General features: G+C 37.2%; 1 protein-coding gene across 3 annotated transcripts in view; it reads right to left on the bottom strand.

Moving 5' to 3' along the window:
- The window catches only part of Eip78C (Ecdysone-induced protein 78C), a 258,466-nt gene that overhangs the window by 10,453 nt on the left and 230,226 nt on the right, over positions 1-17,787 (bottom strand). For all 3 annotated transcript variants that reach the window (XM_033466775.2, XM_076520972.1, XM_033466774.2), the window contains one exon: positions 1,103-1,244. In XM_033466775.2, the coding sequence (XP_033322666.1) occupies positions 1,103-1,244 (142 nt within the window). The remainder of the gene's footprint in view (positions 1-1,102; positions 1,245-17,787) is intronic.

The raw sequence follows: 17,787 nt of genomic DNA, 5'->3' as shown, positions 1-17,787 counted from the left end.
TTCACTGTATCAAGGATTCGGGGCTTTCGCAGGATCGTTTCAGCTTCGTTCGCTATTATCCAATAGCCGTGTGTCATTCAACGCGCTTATGAAGCCGAGTTCTTTTAGGAAAATTATCCCAACGTTTGCCTAACATTGTACTCGAGCTTCGACGGGGTTCGAATGACATGTTGATACTTGAGTAACAGTAATTCGAGCTGACTGCAGTGTTCGCATTGCATGGTGATAATTTTGTTTAAAAGTATACAGCTTGCACACAAGGAAGTCTCAACAGCGATAACGTCATTGTCGTACAGATTTTTACCAAATCAGGAAAGTTTAACATAGTTAGTTTAACACTTCGATCGTCATGCCAACGATATCAAAAATATTGCGAAACCACAAATTTATTTGCAAGTTAATCAAAATTAGAAAGTTAAGCTATATGACATTAATTAGTTTTTGTACGCGTATTCTAATAAAACCCACATACGGATGAATCAGTCAATGTGTTAAAAGTGAAAAATCAACAGCTATGGATATAAATTGTAATTTTAAATAATGAAAGTGAAGCAGCAAGCTTTTTGAAGGGTTGCAATACGATTATCTCCTGTACTTTTTATACGTGTTCAGCGAAAGGATAGATGTCTATTATTAGTACTATTAGATAAATTTTAATGTTAGAAAAGGTATGATAAACGTTTAGTTTTTCATATAGTACGAAAAATGTTCTTTCACTGGAGGGTGTTCATTCATTAGATACAATACCCCAAGTCACAATACAGTAAATTCTCCCCAATTGTGCTTCAACTTGTAAACAAAAATATACAATTTGGGAGATACGATTATTCGAGCCTCGCGCCTCGTTTTTATAGTTGCCGATTGTCAACAACTATAAAAACGAGGCGCAAATTGTCCATTTTCGTCTACAAGCAGAAGGACAATTGGAGAGAATTTACCGTAATTCGCAAACATGCCAAATCTTGGTTCAAAGACATATTTCATTCGCGTTTTTTCGGATCGCCGGTGCGCCATCCAAGGATTAATGTCGGTGGTTAAACAAATTTGCATCACGCGAGTCACGGCCCAAAGTAATCTTCGTTTCAAGTGACTCGTTACTTACAGTCCCTGGACATGCCGACAGCTAGGCACTTCTTAAATCTGCAATACTGGCAGCGGTTCCGATTTAATCTGATGACCAGACACTTGCCGTCCCTCAGGCACCTGTACTCTATCTGCTTCTGAATGCTTCTCCTGAAGAAGCCCTGCAAAAGAGAACAATCGTCGTGATAACAAACATTTCTCTTCTATAATTTTGCTATCTAAAGACATAATTAGACAGCGGATTTTACGCATTCACGTTAAAAATCCACAGTTAAAACAAACAAAGCGTAAACACAATGGAAAAACACGAGAATACATAAGAATCTTCTCTTCGCTTCATTAAAATTCTTAGAAGAGAAAATGTAACTTCTGCTTCTTACAAAGGAGTTTGAAAATTTTTACTTCGCATCAATCTTTATGCAACTTAGTTACAATACACAGCATAATAATATGAAAGTCCATAACTTTCCTTTCTTGAACTATTTTCGAATTTCACGAAGACTGCGTTCAATGAAACTTTTCAACGATGAAGACAAGCAGCGAAGAAGCGATGATAACAAACGCGTCAATGTAATCAATTCCGAAACATTCGTCGGTTCAGCTTGCAGACGTCGTCTCTGAAGATATTAACGAACGAAGGATTAACTCTGAAAAGGACGTGAATTTTTTCCCACGTTTTCGAGCATATCGACTACCCTTTTATTTACTCCCTTCGTCCTCCTCGTTGATCGAGATGCGAAATGAACTATTTCTCGTTACCACGCTTCATCGTGAAATTCTACGGGCACGTCGTCGCCCGCTTATTTATCGCTTTCCCTTTCCCAAGCGGTCGCGTAACAGCCGATTAACACGGTAATTTCAACGCTTGGCAGTGAAACGTCCTTCGACGCCCGGCGACGTTGCGCCGGTTTCAATAGCGGAATAACCGCAACCGATGGAGAAGCGCCCGGGAAACGCTTGAAAAATTGCTGACGATTCACGCGCTCGAGCACGTTCCGAGCTTCAAAGTCACCGGAGCGGCGTTGTTGCCTCAAAGGGGTTGATAAACCTTTGAAAAATTCCCATTCACCGGCCTCCTCGATTCCTTCCCGCCCGTCCGCAACGGGGAAAGAAAAATCTCTTTTCGCCGAACGATATTACTTCCCATAAATCCGACAAACGTTACGCCGCGCCGGGAAATATCGAACGTTCACCCATCGGGGTCCATCTGTTCCGACCCGATTGATTGTTATTATGCCGTGAAGCATTTTCGCGGCCGCGATGACGAATTAATCGCGATATGCGTTTCTTTCTATCGATCTATCTGTGCCGAAAAATTCGGGTCGGTTCCACTTAACGGATAATCCACTTCCTCGACGACGTTCATTAATTTATTCTTTTATTTATTTGTTTATTCATTTATTCGCAGGCAAAACCCTTTAGTACAAAAAGAAGGTGATACAGTGGTGTGCGTAATTATTACACTGAAAGTAACTCTTACGTTGTTCTTGCTATCGAAACGAAAATTTATCAAAATACTATATTTGTATATTTCTATATTAGAAGTAATGGAAAATGGAAATAATAAAATAACCTAACAAAATATTATGTTTGTATAGTTCTATTTTCTACTATTAGCAATATGTAAATGTACGAATACAACGTTTTGTTAAGTTTTGTCTATTTTCTATTATATCTAATATAGAAATAAGCAAATATCATGTTTTGTTAAGTTTCTTTTTTAAATATACAAGATATCAGCTGAAGGAGGTCACCAGCAGTACTCTAAATAATTATGAACTCACACATGCATAAAATAACTTTTACATTTTTATTGATATTTAAACAGAAATCCCAAAAAAGCTATATTTGTATATTTCTATTTTCTATTCTATTCTATTCTATTCTATTCTATTATATTCTATATTCTATTCTATTCTATTCTATTCTATTCTATTATATTCTATATTCTATTCTATTCTATTCTATTCTATTCTATTCTATTCTATTCTATTATATTCTATATTCTATTCTATTCTATTCTATTCTATTCTATTCTATTCATTTTATTCTATTCTATTCTTTTCTATTCTATTCATCAGTAAAAATGTAAAAGTTACTTCGAGTCTACAATTATTCACGTCATCGTATTGTGGATACACGAAATTATCGAAGAATTTGTTTCGCTCTATCGGGCTATCATCCGCGTCATCGATTACACCGTTCCCTGATAAATTTTCATAACGATCGCTGCCTTCAATTTGGCTCGGCAGAATGTTCAAGATAAGGTTGTCAATATTTCAGACAGGGCAGATGAAATCCCGCTCCCGGACGTCCTGAACGATTTTCCCTTAAACCGGAAAAGTTTCGGAAGCGGCGCACGGCTCGCCGTTCTGCTTTCCCTTGTTCCGCCTCGGGAAATGGGATTTCGTCGGCCGGGAAACGGAGAGGATAAAAAAAAACGGAAGGAAGAACGATACCTCGAACACGGTTATTGGGCGTCGATATTCTTTCCTCGGGATGTCGGGCGGGATGAAGAATACAATTGAATTATGCATCGCCTCATTGACCCACAGACGTCGAGTGCAGGATAGAAAAAGGGACTCTCCGCGAACGGAAATAATTTAGCACCTGCCGGTGCTGATTTCAAAATTCTTCCGCGCGATCAATATTCGACGACGTTTTACTTCGGGAAGGGACGCTTTTCTCTCTTATGAAAATAGACTCCCGTTAGCGATATTTCTAGCCCCATTTTTACCGCGTTAATACTGAATGAACTATATGTCCGACATTCTAAATTCTAATTCTTCTATGCTTGTGTCGGAAGGTATGTTAACCACTTGCACACGATTTAATTTAACGCAACTTTATGCGAGGAGTTGTTACAAAACGGAACGAAAATATTTGTCAAAGGTTCAATCGATGAAAATAGAAATAGCATTGAAACGTGACACTTGAACAGACATTTTTGTTCGTTGAAATTATTAATTAAACGTTCATTTGTTGATCGAAATTGTTTTTTTTTCTAGTAACGCTTAAAACAGATATTGAATATTCAACGAAACGTCTATAATACTTAATGTTTATATTCGAATAACTACATTTTTTTCGATAAATTGTTTAGTGGATGTTGACATTCAATACATTCGATAGTGTTTCTAAAATTTGATTTGTCGTTATTATAAAATTGTACCGTATCGTTTTCAAATTGTTCTTGGATACAATTATTTGGATCTTTTCTGCTTTTATCTTCATTTGCAGCTATATATCATTTCGATGTTTCCCGAACAATTCCAATTTGTTTGTTAACACTACTCTCGATTAAAATGAGATCTAAATTAAATAGAATTGAGAACTTGCCCCTAATTTCCACATTCTTGCAATTAGCGTTCTCTCTACGTCGCTGTTATAGGCATCCAACAAAATAGGCTTGTTACAGGTCTTGTCGAATCGATCTTTCGTTTTGGATTTTTTCATTATTTCATTCGTAACTACGTTATTGCCGGTTTCACTCATATTAGATCCGCGTAAACGATTCGAATTAGCGATCGTTTTATAGTTCTCCCGATGACTCATTGTTCTAAACATTTCGCAATATTATTGCTCAATTCATCGATCATTTCTCAATAAAAACGAATAAATGAAGTCACGAACAAGTGCCGACTCAATACTAAACTTTTCACGTCTTGTGACCACCAAGAAACAATAATATTAGCTGTGTACTAGGGAATCAGTTATTTCTATTAAAATCAAATAAAGAATAAAGACTTCAGCAAATAAATCGTTATTTTGTAAAATAAATATATAATAATAATAATATAGTAATATAAATATATATATATTATAAAATAATATAATATTGAAAATACTGTATTGAATACATTTACTAAGATGTCACCCATATTTGTGTCATTGAATTAAATATTCGGATCTAAAACTGGAGTTTTATCCGGATATATTTATATATCTTAAATATGTTATTTAATATAACAAATTTAGCAGGGACCTGAAAAATGCAAGAACATTGAAACAGCCCTCGGTGTCACGCTCGGTTCTCAATTTTTCAACGTTCATTTCACCAACTATATTTCCTTGAATTCACGTAATTTTTGAAATCGCTGCGTTGACGCACAAAGACTTAAACAAAATTTGGCAAAACACAACATCGGCGCAGGCCTTGTAAAAATAAAAATTTTTAATCTCGTAAGTGCCGTAAATGCCCCCCGAGAGAAAACATTCGCGCGCAATGAATTACAAATAAATTCTATCGGCGACAGCTTCAAAAAGCAATTGAAAAATTCTGAAACCAAGTCGGTCGGGGATAAACCATATTCGTTACGAGGACAAATAAATAGCGTTGTCGTTTGGCCAGCTTTTCGCAGCAAACACTCCACCGAGGGATGTTATTGCAGTCGGGGATCCGTCGGCAGGAAACGCTCGCGATAATTCCGATGGTGCCGCGTCGGATGGTAATTGACTCAGAAATGAGAGGGCCGCGCCCGGCTCTCGCGACGATGTTCCAGGCTCGGCGTAAAATTAATTACGCGAGATTCGCTTCCTACTTGGCGCAGATAACGCGACGCGACGGTCCAATCTCACGGCGGTGCCTAACGGCCAGGATATCGGCGGGCGTGACTCATACTGTTGTATGGCAGCGAGCACGCGACCAGGAAGTCAGCGAGACCGATTTTTTTCCCGCCTTCGTCCTGTTAGCTTCTGCGCGCCGCTGATAACGAGCCGCCGCGACTTTTTCTAACTTCCTCGAATTATCGATTCTCGAAGCGTGGAACGATTCGCGGAGTACCCCGAGGCCAGCGATGGAATTAAGTATGTTCGCGGGTTATGGTAGTATAGCGATCAGAGCTGGCTAATATTTCTAGAGAAAAAAAAAAATATTTGAAAAATACTATTTTAAATAATAGATTGTTCACAATTGAAATTTAACATTTCATTGAAAATTTTAACTACAAATTTTATTTAATCTACTAATTATTATTGGAAGTTTCGTTCTACTGTTGTTATATATTAAATGAAGTATTGAACTACATGTCTATACACAGTGACTCGCGTTACTATTCGGACACGATATTGTTAGAAGAATTATTGCTCCTTTTTATTGTTTAGGATAGTATTATCGAATCAATTGTTTTCTCATATAATAAAGCACTTCTTGAAGTAAGTAGAAACATAAATTTTGTTTACTTATCGCACATGTTCTTTTGTATAATAAGCGATAAACAGGATTGTGACAAAATTTAACGTCGCAAAAATACTCGGACAGTGAATGAATTACATTAATTTTATATAAAACGAAAATCTTTTTAATCATGTTATCATAATATTAATATTTCGTCGGTTGACCCTTTTGTTTTATTACTTCATGTAATCATGCTTGGGCATGTCACAGATGATTTTATTTAAATAATCCGGCGAAATCCGTTTCCATTCGTCTGACAAACGTTGCTTTATCTATGTGTTGTCCTTGTAGGTGTTGTACGAATTTTGCGGTCCGATTTTGCGATCCCATAAATTTTCGATTGGATTTAAATCAGGCGATTACCACGTTTTATAAGTGAAAATCGGCTCAATTCTTAGGTGTACGATATTAAGTAACTGCAATGGATTTGTCTTTTCGCCTAAAATCTACTTAATTCCATTGCCATATTGTCTGCTCTTATTAAGATTAATTGTACGAACATAAAATATTAGGCAGTGCGAAGGAAGCATTATGGAACGTTTATTTACCGAACGTTTACATAAAGATCGTGATAAACGGATCGTTTGGATCACATAAATCAGTAGGGATACAGGATTTCAGAAACGCTGCGCTGTAATGGCTATACAGGAGGACTATCTCGGCGCTTTCGAAAGCTCGTTTTTACCCTATCGATTCCCCCCTCCACCCCGAAAACGACATTTTTACGAGCCCTAAATCCAGATTGTGACGCGGAGAATTATTCGCCGATTCGGTGAATATCCGGTACCTTTGAGATCGATATAGCCTTCCAGCGGCGTCGTGCTGCCAAAAATTTTTTGCTATGGCGTATCTGCATACTGCCTCCTACGTGCAGCAAAATCGAGAATTACGTCGCAGATGGTCTGCATTATTCTCCAATAATAATATAATGTAAATTGATACAAAAATTTCTTATATTCATAGGCCTTTTTCTTTTCTTAAAAGGTTAAATTGTTCAAGTTCTTGAGACATCGTAAGCACAGTAGAACGTTCGTTTATTTGCACCTTGTTTACATTGACTAATGTTTTACCTTAGAAACACGAACTCATAATTGAACCTTTATTCATAAGTATTATTGATCTTATTCATAACTATTAGGAAAGTTGTTTCAATCGATGTTGTTTCGATCGATAAACAGAATAGTACACGTTGAATATTAAAATACAATTAAAATACAATGCGTTTGGAAAGTTGTTTCAATCGATGTTGTTTCGATCGATAAACAGAATAGTACACGTTGAATATTAAAATACAATTAAAATACAATGCGTTTGGAAAGTTGTTTCAATCGATGTTGTTTCGATCGATAAACAGAATAATAGTATGATTATTAAAATACATTTCAGAATACAAGGTCAAGTAAACATCATAGAATATACTGTTGCAGTTTTAATCGAACGACATATATTATAAATATGCATATACAATAATTAATTTTCGACTCCAGATCCAACTAAATTCTCGTTATTTCTTGATGATAAGTTCACATCATGCAACGCATCTATCTTAAATATGAAAAGTTAAGTATCAATCAAGTGCTTCGGCGATAACAAAAAATGAAATTTAAAAAAGCTCAAACAAATGGGGTTAATCGATTTGGCCGGTGAAGGCTGAAATATAATTATGAAAACAATTCACGCGGCTAACGAACGTGGTAAATAATTCTTTGATTTCTGATAGATCGGATCGTGCTCCGACGTGTTTGTTTAAAATATGAAACGTCGAATGTGAATCGGAATCGATTGAAACGGAGTGTAAAATAAAACTAGGAGGAAATCCACAGGCGGACGCATTTTGCGCAACTCTTTCGAAGGTATGTAGGAAAGTTGAAACCTTGAAAATCGTTCCGGCTAACTAGAACTTCGAAACGCGTGCGCCCGAGAAAGTATTCGCAAGTACTCGAACAAAACGCATTGGCATCGATCCGAGACTTGCGAACAATTCCTGGATATTCAGCGAAGCCGTTGGACGTTTGTTCGAGGTCGAGTTAATTGTAACAGGTGAACACGCGGAAGGTAATATGCGGGGAATGTGGGCACGTACCACGCAGCGCGCACGTTACATCGAAATTAACCAGCGGGGTTGCACGGGGAGGGTTGTGTTCCGTGGGTCGGGGTTGACCTCGTTGCCGACGGCCAACGGGACGGCTCGTTTAATAAGTGACGTATTATGATTAATGTGCTCCGCGTGGAAACGAGTCGAAACTTTCGTCCAGCGTCCCTCTGGCCGCTTCGCTTTGCGGAACACAAAAGGAGCCGGCCGCCCCGACGAATGCTCGATAATTAACACTAAAACCGACGGATTCGTCGAAACGACGGCAGACAAATTTTCAGCAGATTTTCTTATTCATAGCCGAGCCGTTCTCAGACCAAATCGATCAGCTCTATTTCTAGAATTTTTGGTAATTTTATTTTATTATTGTCGAAGCGCTTGATCGACTCTTAACTTTAATACTCAAAACGTATTTCCTTGACGTTGGCCTCAACACTATGAAATAACATAAATTCAGTTGGCTGTGAAATAAGAGACAATTTATATTATATATAGTGTATATTAAATGATCAATTACTATACGTGTATATTAAACGCGTGATTATAACACGTGTATATTAAGCGATTATTGATTATTAATGTGTATATTACAATATCCGTTGCCACATAATTGTTACGAATGTAATTTAAAGCTTAGTGTACAAATAGAGGTAATTATTGATATTTTCAGTCCGATAATTATTGATATTTGGAGTTCAGAAATCCCAGCATATTTTCTCGCATCTTTATTTTGACAAATTTCTCCTAGCTACGTTTTCAATGAATTTGCTATATTTAGAGCTTTCTTAGAGGGGTTGAACAGTTCTACCTCGTCGCTGTTGAAACGAGCACCGTTATACCGACGAGGGTCTAATAAAATACCCCGGGGTGATCGCGAATCAATTTTTATCAACTGTACGTGTCAGCGAATTTTGATTTCGTGCACGCGAGTTTGTTTGATCGTTCGCCGAAGCACGTTCGGAAATACACAGAATTAAAACGAATCGGAACTCTAGAGTGAAATTGGTTCGAAGCTCGTTTAACTTTTTAAAAAATTTTGTTTGAATTCCCAATGGATGCGCGTGCCATCGAATAAGACTGCGACGATAGGTCAGATTACAATTTACATCGATGGAGCTAACTGAAAATAAAATTCGCTCGTATCGAAATGAGATTTCGCAATTGAACTGAAAACAGAAGTTCCGCGCGGAAAAGAAATTTGTGCCACACACATTTGCCGTTTTATCGCAACCTGCGATATCATCACTCTTCGGTACGCGTCGCCGGTTCTAAGACATTTTAAGGATTGAATTCTCGATAAAAACGATTCTATTTCGAAACTAAGCACTTTTATAATTGGATGGAGTTTATACGAGCGTGACGAGCTCCACGAATCGTTGACACACTTTGACGCAGAAATAGGAGACTAATGGTAACATGAGAGATTGAAATTTGTTACGTAGACGCACAATGCAGTTGCAGAGCGAGCGTATTATTTGCATTATAAGGTAATAGTAATGGGCGGGCATTAAATCATCGAATGGATCAATTACTAATTGATTACAACGGTAAATTAATACGTGAGCGAGGGTTTCACCGAACATTCTGTTAACGGTCCCTTGATATTCTATGCAGATTATCTGTATTTAATTTTGTCTAATTATTCTAATTTCTTACAACTGGATTGAACGAAAATAAAATAAGGGAACCAGCCTCCATGAATTTTGTGGCAACGTTTACTGATAACGATAAGAAGTAGCAATGAAATTATCTCCAACGTTTATAATTTTATTTATCAATTCTTTCAACATCTTTTTTTGTGGTACTTCTTCTATACACGTTAGTTTTTCTATAGATGTGAACAACTAATTGTTAGAAACCAGATAGCCAAAAAACAACATTTATACTCTAGGTCCAAATGGATCCTGTTGATAATAATATTTTATCAATTTATTAAATACAAAATTAAAACATTGACAGAAATCTGTATACCGATCTCACGTTCAATATTTTGACAATTTCAATCGCCACTCACCTTTCATTCATCAATCGATACATTGACTCGCGCTTCTCTCATTTCGAGATCAATTACAGCATCTCGCTAAAAATAATCCCATTAACCCGAACCTCTCGCCATTCTAGCATTAATTGAGAAAAGCCATTGTCGATTAGATTAAGTGAACTATTTGCTAAAAGTGTTTCATTCCTTCGCAAGTTGTTCTATATTTATCATTTCGTGATCTTCGTCGTAATTCTCGAAGCGGACTAAATATTTGGTAAATCCCCATGAATGGCCACGTTTATTCCCCGAGCAGAATTCTGTCACCATCGAGCCTTATTTTTTCGCGCGTCCGTGGCTATTATTAATCAGCGATCCGATCAATTTTGCGTCGTGGGACGTCGCGGAGTCCAATCTCGCGGCACCTGTCACAGTGCTGTGAATAATTATAGACAACAGACTCGAAGTAACTAAGGCTATTGTTACATCGATCCTCAGCAATAATTAACATCCTGTACGAATTTCAGCCTTTCGAGCAAGCCAGTGAATAAATGAAAATTCACTTTATAGAATCTGCGCGATAATAAATCATGAAATCGGATCACTCTCTAAAAATGCAATTACTCGAATTATTCCGAAATGCAAGTTTGGTAGCTGCACTAAATTATTCCACCATTATCCCTTAATAATTCTATATAATCTGATGCAGTACCATAGTGAAATAATAACGCGGACCGGTTATTGATTATGTAGAGTAATTTCAATGGCCACTACTGCACGAGATTAACATTAATACATACAAAATGATCGTAAAAGTTATATTATACATTCTAATTGAGGGTGACTAACAACGGAAAGGATTAAGGAGATTTTAATACTCAGTTTCTCGATGCTCTGTGTTCTCTCGGCTTAAATACTAAGTATAAATCATGTTCTACTCATATCAGATGCAACCAATATAGAAAGTGTGCAATCCTTTTCAGGTATGGTTTTATCACATTGATAAAAATCCATTATTTCATACGATATTGCGTTTTTTGCTTCGAGTGATATTGAAGTTTTAATTCGACTCTTTCTCTCTCTCTCTCTCTCTCTCTCTCTCTCTCTCTCTCTGTATTTCTCTCCATGAACACGATGTAGATTTTTACGGAATCTGAGTGTTATCGAACTGCCATAAGATTCGTTTTCTTTCAAATGCGGACATTAATTTGGCAAAATAATATGCTCGTTAACACATTCACGAAGAAAAACTGATCAAGCTCTTGCTGCTGTCGGTACTTATTATTTATTACGATCTAATGATTCGGTTTCACCGGAGAATCATCTATCATCGTCAATGTGTCATTTCTCCGTTTCTAATCTCATTTTTTTGTCAAAATAATAATATAGAGCGGTCACCCATTTTTCTATGCTAACTTTGTTATTGTATAATACATGGAAGTTGGTCGAATGTAAGATAAATTATTTCGTTCGCACATATTGAAAGATACAATGTAATTATTTACAATTTTTTAATTGTATGGGAAGCTGTGAATACGGTAACAAGGCAGTGTGTAATACCATACAATGTAATATTAAATTAATAATTAAAAATTACATTATAATTTCCAATATACAAGTAATTATTATTAAAATATAATTAATTGGCGTGGCGAATAAAATCATGGTTTAATTAATACCGATGAATTATTCGCGTTTAATTACCGACGTTGAATTACTGACGTAGATTTGACCGACAAAAATTCAACAACACTAGCCTTGGCCGACTGCAGTATTAACCGACAGCGACATTGACCGACATACCACATTCTCCAAATTCTACGTATGCGCCTTCCAATCCGTCCGTGTATGAATATTGAAACTCAACTTTCTACGTAATATGCTAAACGTACATACTACAGCATTGAAATGGGTACGTAAATCTCTTTTTTGTACTTCTCAAGATTTTGCTTTATACATATTGATTTTTCCTTTCGGATCGACTATTGCTATCGTTATATCAAATTATGAATCCAATGCTGAAATGAAATTACGAATAAATACGTTATGGAGCATGATCGAAGCGTCGACTGTGTACATTAACCCTTTGTACTCGAAGCTACTTTAACAGTAAATATAAAATCATTTTTCTTACTTATAGTTATTTTTATGTTATACGATAAGATGCATTTTATGCATATGAAATTGACTCTTGGGACTTACGCAACAGTTACGCTGTTAACAATTTTTTAAATCTGAACTTTGTTAATATAAAAATTATCTTAAAACGTGATGCAACAAATTTTAGCGGTGCCTCTGACTCACCACACAAGTGCAATAGGTTAATACAACGAGAGTAATGGGATCGATAAAGTCAAATATTTTAGAAACAGTAAGTTTTAATACTTTATCTTAGCTTGTAATTTTGCATATAGAGTTCGCTATTTCATCGAAATGAAACGGGTACATAAAAGTTGACATACCATTAAAAAATTCACAAAATCTACATTTGTTCTATGGATCTACTTTTAAAGAAATCATTTTTACTGGACCCAGGATTTTTATGCAAATTTTCATTCGTTCACGTCATTTTACAAAAGTTAGAAATAGGAAAGTTTCCGTTGTCAACGAAAAGATTGCTTATTTTGGAAAGAAAACAACAATGTTGTTAGGCCTTGTCAATTTATACGTATTTTAACCCTTTGCACTCGAGTGGTGACTCTGAGGCACCGCTAAAATTTGTTACATCACGTTTTAAGATAATTTTTATATCGACAAAGTTTAGATTTAAAAAATTGTTAAGAGTGCAATTGTTGTGTGACTCCCAAGATGCAATTTCATATGCATAAAATGCATTTTGCCATATAAAATAAAGATACTATAAGTTAGAAAAATAATTTTATATTTACTTAAAATAACAATATATACACTAATACATAGTTAAACTTCTCTCATCGACGAAACTAGAAATACGTACAGGACTCCTCAAAGAAATACTGTAGTTTTTCCCGGAAATGTCAAATTTTGGATAGCTGTAAATTTCTCTGTGCTAATCCTATGTAATTTATTGCTACGTCAATGCTAAGGTTCGGCGGAGTCGGTCAAGCGTGTGATGCGGCACGCGACGCGATTCCCGGAAGACAACACAAAATGGTTTGTTTGGGTGTGAGTCATGTAAGAAAAACCGCGGAGCTACAAGGTACGTGACCGAATTGCCTTCGAATCGTGGCAAAGAATTAGAGATTAAAATGTTGTCACGTCTACCATTGCTATGTATTCACATTAATGTACATCGGCATGCTGGCCGCTGCCTTTTTTTGCCGACTGCCCCGAGTTTCTATAAAATCGAGCAGCGAGGCTCGAAGAATCGTGTTCGAGTGCTTGGCAATTATCGTTTTCGATTCCGAGCTCCGGACCTTTTAGAGAGAATTTACTGTATTGCTTTTTCTACTTAACAGAAACATCGAACCTTTAGCGTTTTCAATATCTGCCAAGTTTTATTGCGGCGCACAAAACGTAAGAATATTGAACAAGTAATTCGTGTCATATAATAAAACCGAATTCTTCAATATTATTAGGTCTACCGGAAAGTTCTGTCCGATAGTGTCATTTCAAGTTTCAATCCATATGCACATGTTGATTTGAGACATATATGGCTATCTCTCTTTATCATTGCATTTGCACACATGTACTCTCCTAAATAAACTGAAACAAAGATGTCTCATGTCATTATTAAGTGAGACGCGATCGTGAAAACATGGCTACCGATGATAATGCCAGACCACATGCTGCTTTGGCGACTCTTCGAAAAATCGCAGAGCTAGGCTGGGAAATTCTGTCGCATCCGCCATACTCCCCAGACCTAGCACCCTCCGATTGTCACTTGTTTCTCTCTTTGCAAAACTTTTTACACGAAAAAAAATTCAAAACTGAAGCTGATGTCAACCAAGCGCTAGTTGAGTTCTTTGGCTCTAAAAATAAATCATTTTTTAAAAATGGCATTTACAAGTTGCCATCACGCTGGCAAGAAGTCATAAGTAACGATGGAAAGTATATTCTACGATAAATATTATTAAATGTATGAAAATTGTGTTATATTTCAATTCAAAAACGGACAGAACTTTCCGGTAGACCTAATAATTTGATGAAACATTTTACATTGTCGGCGTGGCAGCCAACGTATTAACCCTTAGCGCTCCGTTGGCTCCGCTATGGAGACATCCGTCATTTGTTCCGTAAATCCGAAGGCTCTGCTGCGGAGCCCACTGTTTTTACCATGATTACACCGAAGATGCTATGTTTTTGTCGACGTTGGCAATTGTTATTTGTAGTGAAAACGTGCTTAGCGTGTGTACCATTGCGATTAAGACATTTTTTCCCCATTTTTATACTTAGCAACATAAAACGTATAAAATCAAACGCTTTCACAAGGACGTGTTATCTTTTCCGCTTGAAATAACACTTCTTTTATCTTGGGCGCTTTGCTCTAAAAATGGGCCGGAGTTGCAGGTAGTGATATTTTTCAGAAAAACGCTGTTCAACTTTATTTTATAGAACGTCCGAAGAATATTTACTAATTTTTAATTTAATTTAATTATCAATTGAGCCGATTCCAGTGAAGATTAACGATAAAAAAATTCCGGCAAACTCGCGCAAAAGATATTTTTGTTTCAATAATTCCGTATCCAAACAGAATTCAACAGACGATTCGCGATGCTAATTTTATAATAAATCGCGTCAAAGAACACGAGGGATATATTTATTTTAGAATTGCGAAGAATATCTTTAATAGTAAATTTACCCATTTCGATGAGGATGCATTTGCTGCTTGGAAATTTTCTCGCACAATGTTAAGTAGATACCTTTACGATTAAAAGATTTTTTGCCCATTTTCATACTTAACAATATAAAACGAATAAAATCAAATGCTTTCGCAAGGACGCGTAATCTTTTCCGCTTAAAACAAGACTTCCTTTATCTCGAGTGCTTTGCTCCAAAAATGTGCCGGAGTTGCTGGTACATAGTACTCGAGAAACGCGTGGAGCGCTAAGGGTTAAAACATCAGATATACTACTGTGATCAAAAAGTAAGGTGAATTTGTTTATAAAATGTAAATTCTTTATTTATTCTTCCAAATCAATTTCATCCCCTTCAAAGTAATCCCCGTCCGATAAAACGCACTGTTTCCGACGCTTTTCCCAGTCCTCGAAACAGTCGGAATAGTCTTTTTCCGGTATAGCCTTCAAGACCTTCTTCGATTCGGTTTTTATCTCCTCAATCGTGTCAAAACGGCGTCCCCGCATTGGCTTTTTGAGTTTGCTGAATAACCAGAAGTCGCACGGAGCCAAATCAGGCGAATACGGTGGTTGCGGAACGATATGAGTCGAGTTTTTGGCAAAAAAGTCGCGAAGAACCAATGCAGTATGACATGGCACCAATCGAGACTTGACGCGTTTGAGACACAAAACATCCTTCAAAATGGTTTGGACTGAGCCAAATGATATTCCAACACTATCAGCGAGGTCTCTCATTGTCAGTCGACAATTTTCAAGCACCAAATCTTCGATTTTTTTGGACGTGGCCCTCGTCGGTAGACGTTGATGGTCGTCCAAAGCGCGGTTCGTCTTCAACGCGTTCTCGGCCCGCTTTGAACTCGTTGTACCACTTATAAATGTTTTTTTGTGCCATAGTTTGATCACCAAAGGCCTTCCGCAACATTTTCAACGTGTCCGCACAAGAATATTCGTTCCGCAAACAAAATTTGATGCAAGTTTTTTGCTCAACAAAATCACCCATTGTAAAAATCGAAAAATTTACTTTTGGTCGTTTACTAAAACACGTGTAACTCGGAGATAATTAAACCTTTTAACAAACAGATGCTTGGCAATTGTTATAGACAGTCCTACCAACCTAGGAAAAAAACAATTGTCTGCCTTCCTAATGTCCGGGAGTTTTAAATGACAATTTCACATTACTTTTTGATCACAGTAGTACGATCCCTAAGTGTGCCGTTATCGACGTAGTCCACAAAACGATTTTTTGAAATGGCAGAACGGATCCCTTTCTCAAGACTCGGGACGAGTGTCCTATTTGCCAAGTGCTCTAAGGGCTGACTGACGCGTAGACGACGGAGATTCGTCGCGGACAGTAGAATTTTGCGGGCGGTTTGCTCGACGATTCCGGCGATCCATTCACGTGCATCGTGACCTCGAATCGCGGCGCGGATTCCGGAGCGATCAGCGCGGGCCCGCTCGAGAGCGTAAACGGGCGTAAATAGGTCGCGGATAAAAGTGGCGAATAGATGGAGTGTCGAATCGGGGGACAGAACGCCAGCGTTTTAATAGGATGACTCCGTTCATTATCGGATTCGACTCGAGCGATCCGGTCGCGAAACGATTATCCGTGTGTACGGCAAATTGGTAAAAGACGAAGGAAAAAGAAAAAGGGAAACAGAACGCGGCGCAGGGCGAGGATTCGGGGCGAAGCGTAGTTTCCCTTCCCGATGACCTGGTTTCGGATTAATTCGACGGAAAATCGTTGCAGAATTCCTTCTTCCGACAGCCGCGGATGGAAATACCGCGCACGCTCGTTATTGGCCACGTTTTTCCTCGACGTTTCAATCGGTAGGCTGATTATAGAGGATCCCCAGGAGACACGGATTAACTGGAATTTTTTTTTACGGCTCATTTCGTGACAATTGAGGGACCTCTCGGTCGTCGTTGTACGTAGGGATGGGATCGAGCTCGATTTTATGTTTCAATATTATCTAATTGCTGCACCTTCATTTTTCTCGCGAAGTACATGCTGTATAAAAAAAATGTTTCGAACGAAAGTTATTTGGTGTAAAGGGAACAATTCAATTTTTGCTATTTTTTTCCTGTTTAAGTAAATCAATCCTTCCGACGCCTTGAAATAAATTCAATTGTTTGGTATGATTTTAGCAAAATTATTCCATGTTGAAAGGCGTTTGAATACTTTCGTAGCTCATTGCATATGTATCATGGTGCAACATAAAAATAGTCTGCACTAATTACAAGATACAGGTGTTAGATCTGTTTCGTTTTTTTAGGTAATTTTAATAAGTTGAAAATAGTGCAAGAGTATGTATAATTTTTCAAAATGTTTATACCGTTTGGTTTCTTCAAACAAGAGAGTAACACTTGAATAACGTAATGTAACAATACCTTAGAACGTTACGTATAGTAATTATTTTGAAGTAATCACGTAAACGGTGTAAACCAGGGGTGTCAAACTCGCGGCCAGAGATGAACATTTTTGATGTCAAGTATCAGGACGTAAACAATAATTTAACTTTATATATGTTTATTATAATGTACTAGTCAAAATAAAAATATTTGTTTCTATGAGCATTGATTTTTTTTGCGGCCCACCTAAAGTTAAGCATTGTTTATTTGGCCCAAGTTAGCTTTTGAGTTTGACACCCCTGGTGTAAACTACCCAGAAATATTTACAAATGGG

Source organism: Megalopta genalis, chromosome 4 (assembly GCF_051020955.1).
Source record: "Megalopta genalis isolate 19385.01 chromosome 4, iyMegGena1_principal, whole genome shotgun sequence".
NCBI lineage: Eukaryota > Metazoa > Arthropoda > Insecta > Hymenoptera > Halictidae > Megalopta > Megalopta genalis.
This window is presented reverse-complemented; position numbering and strand designations above follow the sequence as displayed.